This window comes from Salmo salar, chromosome 04 (genome assembly GCF_965601325.2).
Source record: "Salmo salar chromosome 04, fSalSal1, whole genome shotgun sequence".
Taxonomy (NCBI): Eukaryota; Metazoa; Chordata; class Actinopteri; order Salmoniformes; family Salmonidae; genus Salmo; species Salmo salar.
The window spans coordinates 23,784,107-23,799,474 of record NC_138294.1 but is presented as its reverse complement, the minus strand read 5'-3'; the positions used below and the strand labels follow the sequence as shown (position 1 = coordinate 23,799,474).

Here is a 15,368-nt window from a genome sequence, read left to right as displayed (position 1 = left end):
GTCGCCGTCTTTCCCCTTGCTCTCTTGCTCTCTCTCTCGCTCTCTCTCTCTCACGCACTCATTCCCCTCTCTTGCGCTCTCTCGCTCTAACGCTCTCTCTCTCTCTGTGAGCTAGGGTAAAAAATTACCTCATACCGTAAAACTTCAAATTAAATGCAAAGTTTTACGGTATGTATGAGATGCTGCTGCCCTCAAGCAGTAAAGATGAGATGTGTTTGAATAGTAACACAATCAATATCATGCTGTGTATTGAACTGTCCAGTCCACCAACATGAGAAAAAGATGAGCATCTATTTATCAGCGCACTAAGCCACCCAAACACACACGGACAACCACTTGAAAAACATGATTCACTTAAGTCTTAAGAAAAACGAACTATCCGTCAACATAACATTTCTTGTGTGCAACAGTAGATGCATATTCAATCAACCACTTTGGAAAAAACTGCTTTCTTAGAGCGGCTGGCTCTATCTCTGTTATAATGCACTATGGCTCAACAGTGTTGCCAATGTACTGAGTGTTGTCGGGAGTCGGGAGTGTTGTCGGGAGTGTTGTCGGGAGTCGGGAGCGTTGTCGGGAGTGTTGTCGGGAGTGTTGTCGGGAGTCAGATTACTGTTAGTAATCAAACAGTAATCTGTATTAACGGCTCTTAATTGTTGGAACATCACTGATTGAACTAGATCAACACAGAAGTAGAGAAAGCCTTTCTCTTGATCATGTGGTTGATCAGGGTTATGTGGTGCATCAACAAGGACAAGGATGAACAAGGTGAAAGAGACAATGGTGTGTGTGTATGTCTGTGTATGTGTGCGTACAGTATGTGTGTGTGTGTGTGGTTGGCCCTATGCCATTACTACTGTGTGATAATAATGCAGCAGCTTCAGCTCAGGCTAAACACCACCAACTCTGACAGCTATACATACACTGATCAGATGACATACACTGATCAGATGACCTACAAAGATCAGATTACCTACACTGATCAGATGACCTACAAAGATCAGATGACCTACACTGATCAGATGACCTACACTGATCAGATGACCTACACTGATCAGATGACATACACTGATCAGATGACCTACACAGATCAGATGACCTACACAGATCAGATGACCTACACAGATCAGATGACATACACTGATCAGATGACATACACAGATCAGATTACATACACAGATCAGATTGCACATGATGCCATGGTGGAAGACAAGAGCTGTGTTCGAATACTCATACTAACCGCACTATTTGTGACGTGATTGAATAAATAGTATGCTTATTGGTCATAGTATGGATATAGTTAGTATGCCGAAAGTTCCCGGATGTCGTACTAAATACGGCAAAATATGAAGTATACACGCAGAGGACACTATTTCCGCACTTTGGGGCCTATAATGCAATTCTTTAGGAAATGGGAATGGCTTCACATTGCTTTCAGATTTTAAGAAAATGGCGGAAAATATGCAGCCAAAGTACAACCAGAGCGGATACAAATTCATTGATTTGACTAATTATGACAAATGTTAAGAAAATGTTGAGCAATGTAATAAAGTAATGACTTTTCAAATAAGTTACCTTACACATTACGTTGGCTGACAATTTGTTAGCTACGCTGTATTTACGAACCACACAAAACACTTCAGTCTGGTTTTAGACCCCATCATAGCACTGAGACTGCACTTGTGAAGGTGGTAAATGACCTTTTAATGGCATCAGACCGAGGCTCTGCATCTATCCTCGTGCTCCTAGACCTTAGTGCTGCTTTTGATACCATCGATCACAACATTCTTTTGGAGAAATTGGAAACCCAAATTGGCCTACACGGAAAAGTTCTGGCCTGGTTTAGATCTTATCTGTCGGAAAGATATCAGTTTGTCTCTGTGAATGATTTGTCCTCTGACAAATCAACTGTAAATTTCGGTGTTCCTCAAGGTTCCGTTTTAGGACCACTATTGTTTTCACTATATATTTTACCTCTTGGGGATGTCATTTGAAAACAGAATGTTAAATTTCACTGTTATGCGGATGACACACAGCTGTACATTTCAATGAAACATGGTGAAGCCCCAAAATTGCCCTCGCTAGAAGCCTGTGTTTCAGACATAAGGAAGTGGATGGCTGCAAACTTTCTACTTTTAAACTCGGACAAAACAGAGATGCTTGTTCTAGGTCCCAAGAAACAAAGAGATCTTCTGTTGAATCTGACAATTAATCTTGATGGTTGTACAGTCGTCTCAAATAAAACTGTGATGGAACCTCGGCATTACTCTGGACCCTGATTTCTCTTTTGAATAACATAGTAAGACTGTCCCAAGGATAGTTTTATTCCATCTACGTAACATTGCAAATATCAGAAACTTTTTGTCCAAAAATGATGCAGAAAAATGAATCCATGCTTTTGTTACTTCTAGGTTGGACTACTGCAATGCGCTACTTTCCGGCTACCCGGATAAAGCACTAAAACTTCAGTTAGTGCTAAATACGGCTGCTAGAATCCTGACTAGAACCATTTTTTTGTATCATATTACTCCAGTGCTAGCCACCCTACACTGGCTTCCTGTTAAGGCAAGGGCTGATTTCAAGGTTTTACTGCTAACCTACAAAGCATTACATGGGCTTGCTCCTACCTATCTTTCCGATTTGGTCCTGCCGTACATACCTACACGTACGCTACGGTCACAAGACGCAGGCCTCCTAATTGTCCCTAGAATTTCTAAGCAAACAGCTGGAGGCAGGGCTTTCTCCTATAGAGCTCCATTTTTATGGAATGATCTGCCTACCCATGTGAGAGACGCAGACTCGGTCTCAACCTTTAAGTCTTTACTGAAGACTCATCTCTTCAGTAGGTCCTATGATTGAGTGTAGTCTGGCCCAGGAGTGTGAAGGTGAACAGAAAGGCTCTGGAGCAACGAACCGCCCTTGCTGTCTCTGCCTGGCCGGTTCCCCTCTCCCCACTGGGATTCTCTGCCTCTAACCCTATTACAGGGGCTGAGTCACTGGCTTACTGGTGCTCTTCCATGCCGTCCCTAGGAGGGGTGCGTCACTTGAGTGGGTTGAGTCACTGACGTGGTCTTCCTGTCTGGGTTGGCACCCCCCCTTGGGTTGTGCCGTGGCGGAGATCTTTGTGGGCTATACTCGGCCTTGTCTCAGGATGGTAAGTTGCTGGTTGAAGGTATCCCTCTAGTGGTGTGGGGGCTGTGCTTTGGCAAAGTGGGTGGGGTTATATCCTGCCTGTTTGGCCCTGTCCGGGGGTATCATCGGATGGGGCCACAGTGTCTCCTGACCCCTCCTGTCTCAGCCTCCAGTATTTATGCTGCAGTAGTTTATGTGTCGGGGGCTAGAGTCAGTCTGTTATATCTGGAGTATTTCTCCTGTCTTATCCGGTGTCCTGTGTGAATTTAAGTATGCTCTCTCTAATTCTCTCTTTCTCTCTTTCTCTCGGAGGACCTGAGCCCTAGGACCATGCCTCAGGACTACCTGGCATGATGACTCCTTGCTGTCCCCAGTCCACCTGGCCGTGCTGCTGCTCCAGTTTCAACTCTTCTGCCTGCGGCTATGGAACCCTGACCTGTTCACCGGATGTGCTACCTGTCCCAGACCTGCTGTTTTCAACTCTCTAGAGACAGCAGGAGCGGTAGAGATACTCTCAATGATCGGCTATGAAAAGCCAACTGACATTTACTCTTGAGGTGCTGACTTGTTGCATCCTCGACAACTACTGTGATTATTATTATTTGACCATGCTGGTCATTTATGAACATTTGAACATCTTGGCCATGTTCTGTTATAATCTCCACCCCGCACAGCCAGAAGAGGACTGGCCACCCCTCATAGCCTGGTTCCTCTCTAGGTTTCTTCCTAGGTTTTGGTCTTTCTAGGGAGTTTTTCCTAGCCACCGTGCTTCTACACCTGCATTGCTTGCTGTTTGGGGTTTTAGGCTGTGTTTCTGTACAGCACTTTGAGATATCAGCTGATGTAAGAAGGGCTATATAAATAAATGTGATTTGATTTGATATCATTACAGCAGTATGTTCCAGTATGTTAGCTAGCTACCTAACGTTAGTTGGCTACTTATACATCAAACATGCCAGTATATTAACTATAGGCTGTCTAACTACCCAACGTCTATTGACTTGATTATTCCCATCATTCTTAGCTCAGCAAAATGGTATAGTATAGTCAGTGTGCGTTCTCAATGGACATTCGGGTGCTTTCGTAAATTCGCTCTGGCTATTGTCTGAGTGTACCAGAGTAAAGAATGACGAATTTACGAGCGCTCAACACCCTTTGAATATGGCCGATGTTAGTAAACGTCGGCAAAAAAGCATAAACAGTCACCAACGCTCTGGATAACATGAAAACTGCCTAACCAGCTCTGCTAGGGCGAGTAACATGGTCAAAGTGGTCTCATTTGTGTCTGGAAGTAGCTAGCAAGCTATCCAACGTTAGCTTGGGTGCTTGACAGCCGTTGTAAGGTCAGAACGCTCAAATCAACCCTACTCCTCAGCCCAAGTGTCCAGTGTGCCCACCGAGAGCGAAACGCTCTGAATTTACAAACGGACAATCTGACAACGCTCTGAATTTACGAGCGCACTCTGGCACTCCACATTGAATTTAAGAACACACCCGAAGTCGTAAAATGTCTAACTAGCAATTTGTTATGCTAACTAGCTAGCAAGAGGTTGCATAGCAACAGCATCAACTTCCGGTTATCAGGTGAAGCGCTAGTACGCTCAACTGAAAGCATACTGTTCATTTACAGTATACATTACTAAAGTGAACTAATAGTATATAGTATGTAGTATATACTCATTAAGTATGTAGTATACAGTATGTTAGTATGGGTCTTCCTAAAATGATAAGGCAAACCATACATTATTCACAGTTCTATAAATGTGTGTGTGTGTGTGTGTGTGTGTGTGTGTGTGTGTGTGTGTGTGTGTGTGTGTGTGTGTGTATCATGAATGTATAAGATTGTGTGAATGTAATATGAGTATTTCGTTTTAGTTCTGGAATTTTAGCTAGTCTTTTAGCTTTGCTACACCCCGTCTTCTAGCTTTACTACACCGTCTTCTAGCTGTACTACACTGTCTTCTAGCTTTACTACACTGTCTTCTAGCTTTACTACACTGTCTTCTAGCTTTACTACACTGTCTTCTAGCTTTACTACACTGTCTTCTAGCTTTACTACACTGTCTTCTAGCTTTAATACACTGTCTTCTAGCTTTAATACACTGTCTTCTAGCTTTAATACACTGTCTTCTAGCTGTACTACACTGTCTTCTAGCTTTAATACACTGTCTTCTAGCTTTACTACACTGTCTTCTAGCTTTACTACACTGTCTTCTAGCTGTACTACACTGTCTTCTAGCTTTACTACACTGTCTTCTAGCTTTACTACACTGTCTTCTAGCTTTAATACACTGTCTTCTAGCTTTAATACACTGTCTTCTAGCTTTACTACACTGTCTTCTACACTTTTCTGTGTCACTCCATCTGGACCTGTCAACAAAGCCCTTTCCTCTCGCCCGGTGCACCTCAACCCAACACTTCCAATCATCTGTGAGAGTGAGTGAGTGAGTGAGTGCACTAAGGCGATTGCTCTCCTACTCTTCCTCCCCCTGGGTAAACTCTCTTATAGAGAGAGTGCTTTTAGGTTACCTGCCTATCACAGAGGTGAACAACAACATACAGTCCAAACATAGGTACTGGACACACACTGGCACACACACACACACTGGCACACACACACACACTGGCACACACACGTGATGCGTGGATTGACTCATAACCTGCAGTCCCCGTGATTTTACAGATGCAGGATCTTAATTTGAGCCAGTTTGCTGCAGCAACAGGAAATGTGAATTATTAATCTGTCGATTATAATTAATGGACATTTTTGTAGAGGTTGATATATTTTTCATAAGGGAAAATCAAGTCTGAAAATTCAAAGTGGACATTTTTCAACCTTTTTAAACCTTGAACACACTACAAGTTTTAGAATTATTTGTAAAGTTTAAATTTTCTCCTGCAATAGGGTGATCAAACTAAGATCCTACACCTGTGTCCGCGGGGCGGGCGGGTTTAGGGTCATGAAATATTGTGTGGATGAAGGGTGGGTTTAGGTTCATGAATTACTTTGTGGATGAAGGGTGTGTGGGTGGGTTGGACAAAGAGAAAACGATCCATAAAAAAATTCCATAAATGTATGATAATTATTGTGCAATTCATATACATATGATATATTGAGGTTTTTCTTTCATGATTTTGATCAGGCATTAGGGCGTAAACCTAAGCTTTAGGGCCTAACTGTACGTGTGCCAAATATACGCCGATAGCCAAATGTTATTGGGAACTTGGGCAGAAAAAGTTAACGGCAATCCACTGAGGCAAAAAGGACAAACGTGTTCAGTACATATTGCATATTTGCAGGTTAGGGTCGGGTGCAGGCCTCCTATTTATCACACATAGTCGGGCGGTTGCAGACGGGTTATTAGCAATTGCTGGTGTGTGCGGGTCAACAAACAGCTGACCCGCGCATCACTAACAGCCACACACACACACTCACTCACTCACTCACTGAGACGAGTGTGAAGGGAGAGTCAGCGTATATTTATCAATGTGTGCATGTATGTTTAGATGCACTTTACTTTTCCAACACTGTGTGTGTGTGTGTGTGTGTGTGTGTGTGTGTGTGTGTGTGTGTGTGTGTGTGTGTGTGTGTCTGTCTGTGTGTGTATGTTTGTGTGTATGTGTGTGTGTGTGTGTATGTGTATGTGTATGTGTGTGTGTGTGTGTGTGTGTGTCTGTGTGTGTGTGTGTCTGTGTGTGTGTGTGTGTCTGTCTGTGTGTGTGTGTTTGTGTGTATGTGTGTGTGTGTGTGTGTGTGTGTGTGTGTGTGTGTGTTTGTGTGTATGTGCTCATGTCTATTTGTGGTAGTCCATTCATTCACATCAGTGAACAAAGCCATAGGCTGTCACTGCAGACCGTTGATGGCTCCGACTCACACAGAGAGAGAGGAAGAGGAAGAGAGAGAGAGGAGGCCAAGGTTAGTTGAAGGAGGAGAGAAAGGAGGAGAGGGAGGGATTTTGTATTGATTAGAAGTGATGTGTTAATTAGTCGGTTATGATGAGGGCTGGAAGAGCTCATTAGAGTGAGAGCGTTCATTACTTCCTCACGTTGATGTAAACACTATCATGTCAGCATGACCACTCCTCTTCCTCCTCCACAGTGGCTTTTAGCCTCTCTGTTCACCTCATTTAGAGATCTGTCTGTCTGAATGTTGTCTGAATGGTGGTGACGGTCACTGTTACCTTGTACTGTCTCATATCTGTTTATCTAACCAAACAAACAGCCACGTGAAAAGAAAGAAGATGGGGATAAAGGGAAGAGGGGAGGGATGTTCGGAGGGACATGGTGAGTGAAAGAGACATGATGGAGAGAGAAAGAGAGAGAGAAAAAGAGGGAGAGAGAAGAGAGAGGGAGAGAGAGAGAGAGAGAGAGAGAGAGAGAGAGAGAGAATGAAAGAGAGAGAGAGAGAGAGAGAGAAGAGAGAGAGAGAGAGAGAGAGAGAGAGAGAGAGAGAGAGAGAGAGAGAGAGAATGAAAGAGAGAGACGGCCTGCTCGCAGAACTGAACAAGTGTCAACCCAATTGTGTCAGCGAAGGTTAGGAGAGGGGGAGGAGAACGACTCTACCCTCCCCTGTACAGGGACACGAGCACTGGAGGGAACAGGAGCACACGGGGACGCACGGACACCCATCAAATCACTAGCACAAGAAGCAGATCACCTGCATCTCAAATGGCACCCTACTCCCTATATAGTGCACTACTTTGGACAAAGACCTATGGTCCCTGGTCAAAAGTAGTGCACTAAATAGGGAACAGGGTGCTATTTGGGACGCAGCCTAAGCCTGTCTCCCAGTGGGAGATGAGACACTGGTGGAAGTACTGGGACTCATGCTAGTCCATTCTCTCCTCTGCTCTCTGCAGTATGATGGATTTATTTCATCTCTACTAGGCTCATTTTAGTCTACACTCGACCCAAATTAAGAAGAAAAAGCGTGTGATTATAGATGTATTCTCATAACTCGCGACCCCACCTCTCACATGCCCAGGTCCCACTTTGGGTCCCGACCCATAGTTTAAGAAACCCTGCTCTAGTCAGCTCTCTGCTGCCCAGTCATATACTTAGTTTGTAAGGTCAGTCCACTTTCAGATAAAGCCACTCCGTCTCACCTCAGCCCACAGAGACCAACACAGAGTCTGTACTACCTCGAATACCTGCAGTACTACCATCCCCTCTCCTCTCCACAGGGGATTCAGAGTGATGGTGGACATGGAAAAGGTGTGTGTGAGTGTGTGTGTGTGTGTTACAAAGGTGCATGTGTGTTGGTGTGAGAAAAGGATCGATAGAGAGAAACATTGGTGTGTAAGACAGCTACAAAAAGTGTGTGTGTGTTATTAGAGCTGTAGTGTGTGTCCGATGAGGATACAGTGTGTGTCTGGAGGTCAGTGGCAAATAGAGTTTGATAGAGTGACTGCATTATGAGTTGTTCAGTGGGAGTGTGACCCGGCTGGTAGTCTTCACACACGCGCGCACACACACACATACATACACACACACACACACACACACCATTTGGCTGGTGGCTGGGCTATGCCTCTGGATAATGGGCCTGGATGAACGATGGCAGGGTGTGTGTGCGTGCGTGTGTGCGCATGTGTGTGTGTGTGTGGGTAGAGTCTTCAAAACACCATCTTTAGACAAAGGAATCTGAGGACATTCACACTTTAGGAAGCTCTTTCTCTAGGAGAAAGCCAAGTTCTTCAGTGCAATGTTTAGTGAATAGATCAAAGCAGGCTTAACGTTGATGTGAGAGGTGGTTTATCCCACTGACTATACATTCTCCTTGGGTCTCTCCATACAGACACAAGCCCACCCACACAGCCACCATATAAACAGCACTTAAAGAAAGAGCTATAAGGGCTTCCCGAGTGGCGCAGTGGTCTAAGGCACTGCATCACAGTGCTAGCTGTGCCACTAGAGATTCTGGGTTCGAGTCCAGGCTCTGTCGCAGCCGGCCGCGACCGGGAGACCCATGGGGTGGCCCAGCGTCGTCCAGGTTAGGGGAAGGCTTGGCCGGCAGGGATGTTCTTGTCACAGCGCGCACTAGCGACTCCTGTGGCGGGCCGGGCGCAGTGCACGCTGACACGGTCGCCAGGTGTACAGTGTTTCTTCCGACACATTGGTGCGGCTGGCTTCCGGGTTAAGTGGGCAGTGTGTCAAGAAGCAGTGAGGCTTAGTTGGCTTGTGTTTCAGAGGACGCACGGCTCTCGACCTTCACCTCACCCGAGACCCTACGGGAGTTGCAGCGACGAGACAAGACATCAATTGGATACCACGAAATTGGGGAGAAAAAACGGGGTATAAAAAAAGAAAGGTAGCCTATCGGTAAAGAGCCGAAAGGTTGCTAGTTCAAACCCCCAAACAGAATAGTTGAGAAATCTGTCATTGTGCCCTTGAGCAAGGCACTTAACCCTAATAGCTCCTGTAAGTTGCTCTGGATAAGAGCGTCTGTAAATGACTATGTCAAATGTAAGAGGTACAGTATAACCTTGTCAGTGTGGTTAAACACTGTGTTTCTATGTGGTCAGATCACTGCCCTCTCTCCTAATACTGGGACTTTGCATATCAATACTGGCCCTTGAAGCCTCTGGCCACTACGCACACAGGGCCCAATGGGTCGGTCGGTGTGTGTGTGTGTTTGTTCTAGCCTCCTTACCGTTATCAGCAGACAGTGCGGTGATGGTGTTGGGTGTGGTGTCTGACTTCCCCAGACCGTTCTCAAAGGTGTAGCCCTCTGTCTCCTGCAGCTGCCAGTTCAGACCAAACAGATGCATGGCTATAATAGGGGGAGAGAGAGAGAAAAAAGACTTGTTACTCTCACTGGTCGAGGGCTCAACAACACACACACACACACACACACACACACACACACACCATAAAGACAGTTTACCTAGCAGCGAGTCAGAGATAGGATGCCTAATCGAACTCTATCAGATAAAAAGACAACAGGAGAAATATCCCTCCATCGATTATGGTTTGGGTTCTAACAAGCTCTCGGATTGGCCGGACCCTTCAGGGTGTGTATATATCTGAAACTGTGTGTGTGTGTGTGTGTGTGTGTGTGTGTGTGTGTGTGTGTGTAGGAGGTGAGTTGGGAGTTGAGAAAGAGAATCTGTCAAAATATGAATTTGTCAAAATAAGAGCAGGTATTGTTGTTTGAAAAATCCAATATGCTAACCTAGGCCCTGAGAGGAGAGAGAGATGGAGGGAGGGAGAGATGGAGGGAGTGAGAGATGGAGCCACGCAGTTTAGCGCATTAACATCAAGCCGGCCCTCTGGCTGGATATAATTCAATCCCACACCTTTCTCTCTCCTTCTCTCTCTCCCCCCTCCTCTCCATTTCGCTCTCTCTCTGAGTGCTTCTGCGAGAAGCCACACTAAAAGTGAGGAGACACGTGAAAGGAGCCAGTTTCTAGTTTTTAACACTGTTTCAGTGCTGTCTGGAGCTGTCTGGAGCCGTCATGGCTGCCGAGGGCTTTAGTAGGAGCCAGACATGATGGAGGCCTGAGGACTGTGACTCAGACAGTACTGGAGGGCCAGTAGCAAGTCTGGTGAGAATGACTGTTTAGTACCAACAACACACACACACACACACACACACACACACACACACACACACACACACACACACACACACACACACACACACACACACACACACACACACACACACACACACACACACACACACACACACACACACACACACACCAGTGTGTGTGTGTCCTGTGTGTGTAATAAGCCTGCCTGGCTGCACACTCTAGCTTTAATGAGGGGAGTTAGTAGTGCACACAGCCCCCTGTGGTTTTCTACCTGAACACACACTCACAACCACCTATAAATCACTATAAAAGTAGGGGATGTTGGTGTATACCTGCTCTGTGTGGTGGGGAGTATGTGTGTGTTCTGTATAAGTGTGTGTATCTGTGTGTGTGTTAGCTGGATCTAGGATATCTAGACATTATAGCTGGAGGGAATGGAAGCGAGAGAGAGGGAGAGTAAGGGACAGAGAGGTCAAATGGTGGAGAGAGAGAGAGGTAGAGAGAGTGAGGGGAAGCAGAGAGGTAGAGAGAGTGAGGGGAAGCAGAGAGGTAGAGAGAGAGGGGAAGCAGAGAGGTAGAGAGAGAGGGGAAGCAGAGAGGTAGAGAGAGTGAGGGGAAGAAGAGAGGTAGAGAGAGTAAGGGGAAGCAGAGAGGTAGAGAGAGAGGGGAAGCAGAGAGGTAGAGAGAGTGAGGGGAAGCAGAGAGGTAGAGAGAGTGAGGGGAAGCAGAGAGGTAGAGAGAGAGGGGAAGCAGAGAGGTAGAGAGAGAGGGGAAGCAGAGAGGTAGAGAGAGTGAGGGGAAGCAGAGAGGTAGAGAGAGTGAGGGGAAGCAGAGAGGTAGAGAGAGTGAGGGGAAGAAGAGAGGTAGAGAGAAGAATGTGTAGGGTAAGCTGAGGGAATCATCTAGCATTGGGCCCGGAGGCCAGAGCGTTTTCAACCAGAGTCCCCCACAGTTCAACCAAGCCTCCTCTCTCTCTCTCTCTCTCTCTCTCTCTCTCTCTCTCATTAAATTAGAGTGGTGTGGTGCTGGGGAGGGCCTCCTGCGGTTGGCAGGACCAGAGGGTCATGGGAGAGAAGTTGGCGGATCGACACCAAGCGCTGCCAGAGCGGAGCATGCTGGGAGGCCCTCAGACAACCTTTACACAACCACGAGACGACCGTTAAACAATGTTGAGATATCCATCTCTGAGCTAGGTTCGCCATAGCGCCATGGACCTCTGAGAGCGAGAGAGGGGGAGAGAGAAGACATAGAGAGATAGATCGAGAGCAAGGGAAGCATTGGGAAACAAGACGGACAAAGAGAGACAGGTGTGGAGGTGGATGGATATTGGAGTCTTCAAAGCATTTCTATTTGTTAAAAGGTCAACCTTTTCAGACTGAGAGGAAGTCACGAGGCTGGTAGAGCTATCTCGTTTAGCAGCACTTTCTTTAGAAAGACGACCATTAGGCATCCGTCTACGCACTCATTCACTTTGCTTTCCAAATGTTCATTGCAATACAGAATGCCATTACTTCACTAATGATAGTTCACATATCTGTACAAAATCTGTGCAAAATGGATGCAAATCCACCCCAAGATATACAAGTCTACTGTTGCATGTCAGTTGTAATATCATTCTGGATTTTTCTATCCATCTAACCAAGGTTTCAGTCTAACGCTTCCAAAGCAGGGGAAATATGGGGATGTCAGTGTTTTCCGGATGATTCCGGAATTCTATGAATGAGAAATCAGGCGGGAGAATTCTTCCCAAAACTCTGGAGGGATGGGAGATTTGTTAACGGTGCGCACGGCTACACCGGGAGAAGAGCCGATTGAGATTTAGCCCGTTTTTGGGTTTTTTTCGCTGGAGAAAAGCGTGTGTGTGTACCTGTTTTTGGTGTGTGTGTGTGTGTGTGTGTGTGTGTGTGTGTATGTGTTCTTGGTGCGGTGTATGTATCTGTTTTTGGTGGGGTGGGGTGTGTGTGCTGTGTGTTGTAGCAGATGGGTCTACATGGCCCCAGGTGAAGATAGTGAAGACTGAATGGGAGATAAGGATAGCTGGAGTGTGAGGGAGAGACAGGTGGGGGTTGGCACACACATCTGCACAGACGCACTCTAACACACAAAGATAAGGTTATCTGTACCTCTCTCTCTGTGTGTGTGTGTGTGTGTGTGTGTGCGCACGCGCGTGTGTGTGTTTGTACATGCGTGTGTGTGCGTGTACATGTGTGTGTGCGTGCGCATGTGTGTGTGTGTGTAAGCTACTGATGGTCTGCTCTATTTGTTATCAACCTCTCGTCCCTCGGCCATGTTCCTTACACTCTCAAACAACCACAACCACAACAACAACCACAACCAAAACCACAACAACCACAACCAAAACCACAACAACAACAACCAAAACCACAACAACAACAACCAAAACCACAACAACAACAACAACAACAACCAAAACCACAACAACAACCAAAACCACAACAACAACCAAAACCACAACAACAACCAAAACCACAACAACAACCAAAACCACAACAACAACCAAAACCACAACAACAACAACAACAACCAAAACCACAACAACAACAACAACCAAAACCACAACAACAACAACAACCAAAACCACAACAACAACCAAAACCACAACAACAACAACAACCAAAACCACAACAACAACCAAAACCACAACAACAACCAAAACCACAACAACAACCAAAACCACAACAACAATCATGTCAACTTCTCCAGGGCGGTTCAAGGCCAATATAGATTTCAGCCCTTTTCACAAATCATGCCCAGTTGTGATTGGTCCATTCTCAGTGTTTGAAGACCACTGTGTTGCTGTCCTCCTGTTACACTCTTCACGCATGTCTGTTGTTGTCAGTCCTGAATTTGTTTTTCACCCGAAAATAAAAGTATCCCCAAAGCAACACAGCCCAGAAAATATTTGAACACAATCAAAAGTTTATTTGATAAACAAACATACAACAATGAACTTTCCTAGTCAGCGAGAAAGAAAGAACAAATGCGTAACAGAGCGAGAAATAGGCACTCACACCTAGCATAAAATAGTCTAGCATCTAAATATTGAATTTAAAAGTAGGCCATGACAGGAAGAAGTCATTTCTCTCCCATCTCTCAGTTACACAACTGATGACTTAACCAGTAAACGTGATCTCTTTCCTCCCAGGTCTATTTGTATGTCTAATGTGTCTGGAAGTGTTCCTCTGTACATGTGAAAAGCAATGCAAAGTATTTATTGGTGGCTGGGGAGGACGAGAGTCTTTTCAGAAAGTGGGGGGAGAGAGATAGAAAGAGAGAGTGAGAGAAGGGGGGAGAGAGAGAGGGGGAGGGATGAGAGAGAGAGAGAAAGAGAGGGGGAGAGAGAGAGAGAGGGAGGGATGAGAGAGAGAGAGGGGGGGGAGGAATGAGAGAGAGAGAGGGAGAGAGAGAGGGGGGGAGGAGAGAGAGAGAGGAAGAGAAAGAAAAGATAGAGAGAAGGGGGAGAGGAAATGTGTTCAGAACAAGACCCTTACTATATATTTGGCATCTCCAGTAGCATCTCTACAGTAGCACTGTATAACAAGGGGATGGGCTTAAGACATGTGACAGTGTACATGTTTGTGTGTGTGTGTGTGTGTGTGTGTGTGTGTGTGTGGGGTCCATCCAAGTGGGGTCTTCAATAATTAAGAGCAGGTTGGCAGAGAGGGATGGGGAGAGAGAGAGAGAGAGAGAGAGAGAGAGAGAGAGAGAGAGAGGGATGGGGAGAGAGAGAGAGAGAGAGAGAGAGAGAGAGAGAGAGAGAGAGAGAGAGAGAGAGAAAGACGTGAAAGCACGTTCATATAGAGATAAGAATAATCCCCCTACATAGTGCACCACATTGGGCCCTGGTCAAAAGCAGTGCACAGTTGAATATATATATATATATACAGTTGAAGTCGGAAGTTTACATACACCTTAGCCAAATACATTTAAACTCAGTTTTTCACAATTCCTGATATTTAATCCTAGTAAGAATTCCCTGTTTTAGGTCAGTTAGGATCACCACTTTATTTTAAGAATGTGAAATGTCAGAATAATAGTAGAGAGAATGATTTATTTCAGCTTTTATTTCTTTCATCACATTCCCAGTGGGTCAGAAGTTTACATACACTCAATTAGTATTTGGTAGCATTGCCATTAAATTGTTTAACTTGGGTCAAATGTTTTGGGTAGCCTTCCACAAGCTTCCCACAATAAGTTGGGTGAATTTTAGCCCATTCCTCCTGACAGAGCTGGTGTAACTGAGTCAGGTTTGTAGGCCTCCTTGCTCGCACACACTTTTTCAGTTCTGCCCACACATTTTCTATAGGATTGAGGTCAGGGCTTTGTGATGGCCACTCCAATACCTTGACTTTGTTGTCCTTAAGCCATTTTGCCACAACTTTGGAAGTATGCTTGGGGTCATTGTCCATTTGGAAGACCCATTTGCGACCAAGCTTTAACTTCCTGACTGATGTCTTGAGATGTTGCTTCAATATATCCACATCATTTTCCTCCCTCATGATGCCATCTTTTTTTGTGAAGTGCACCAGTCCCTCCTGAAGCAAAGCACCCCAACAACATCATGCTGCCACCCCCATGCTTCACGGTTGGGATGGTGTTCTTCGACTTGCAAGCATCCCCTTTTTCCTCCAAACATAACGATGGTCATTATGGCCAAACAGTTCTATTTTTGTTTCA

At 45.5% G+C, this 15,368-nt stretch overlaps 1 protein-coding gene across 12 annotated transcripts in view; it reads right to left on the bottom strand.

Annotated features, from left to right (window-relative positions):
• LOC106602442 (teneurin-3) overlaps window positions 1-15,368 on the bottom strand; it is a 401,337-nt gene that overhangs the window by 102,825 nt on the left and 283,144 nt on the right. For all 12 annotated transcript variants that reach the window (XM_082974188.1, XM_082974185.1, XM_082974186.1 and 9 more), the window contains one exon: window positions 9,785-9,904. In XM_082974188.1, the coding sequence (XP_082830314.1) occupies window positions 9,785-9,904 (120 nt within the window). The remainder of the gene's footprint in view (window positions 1-9,784; window positions 9,905-15,368) is intronic.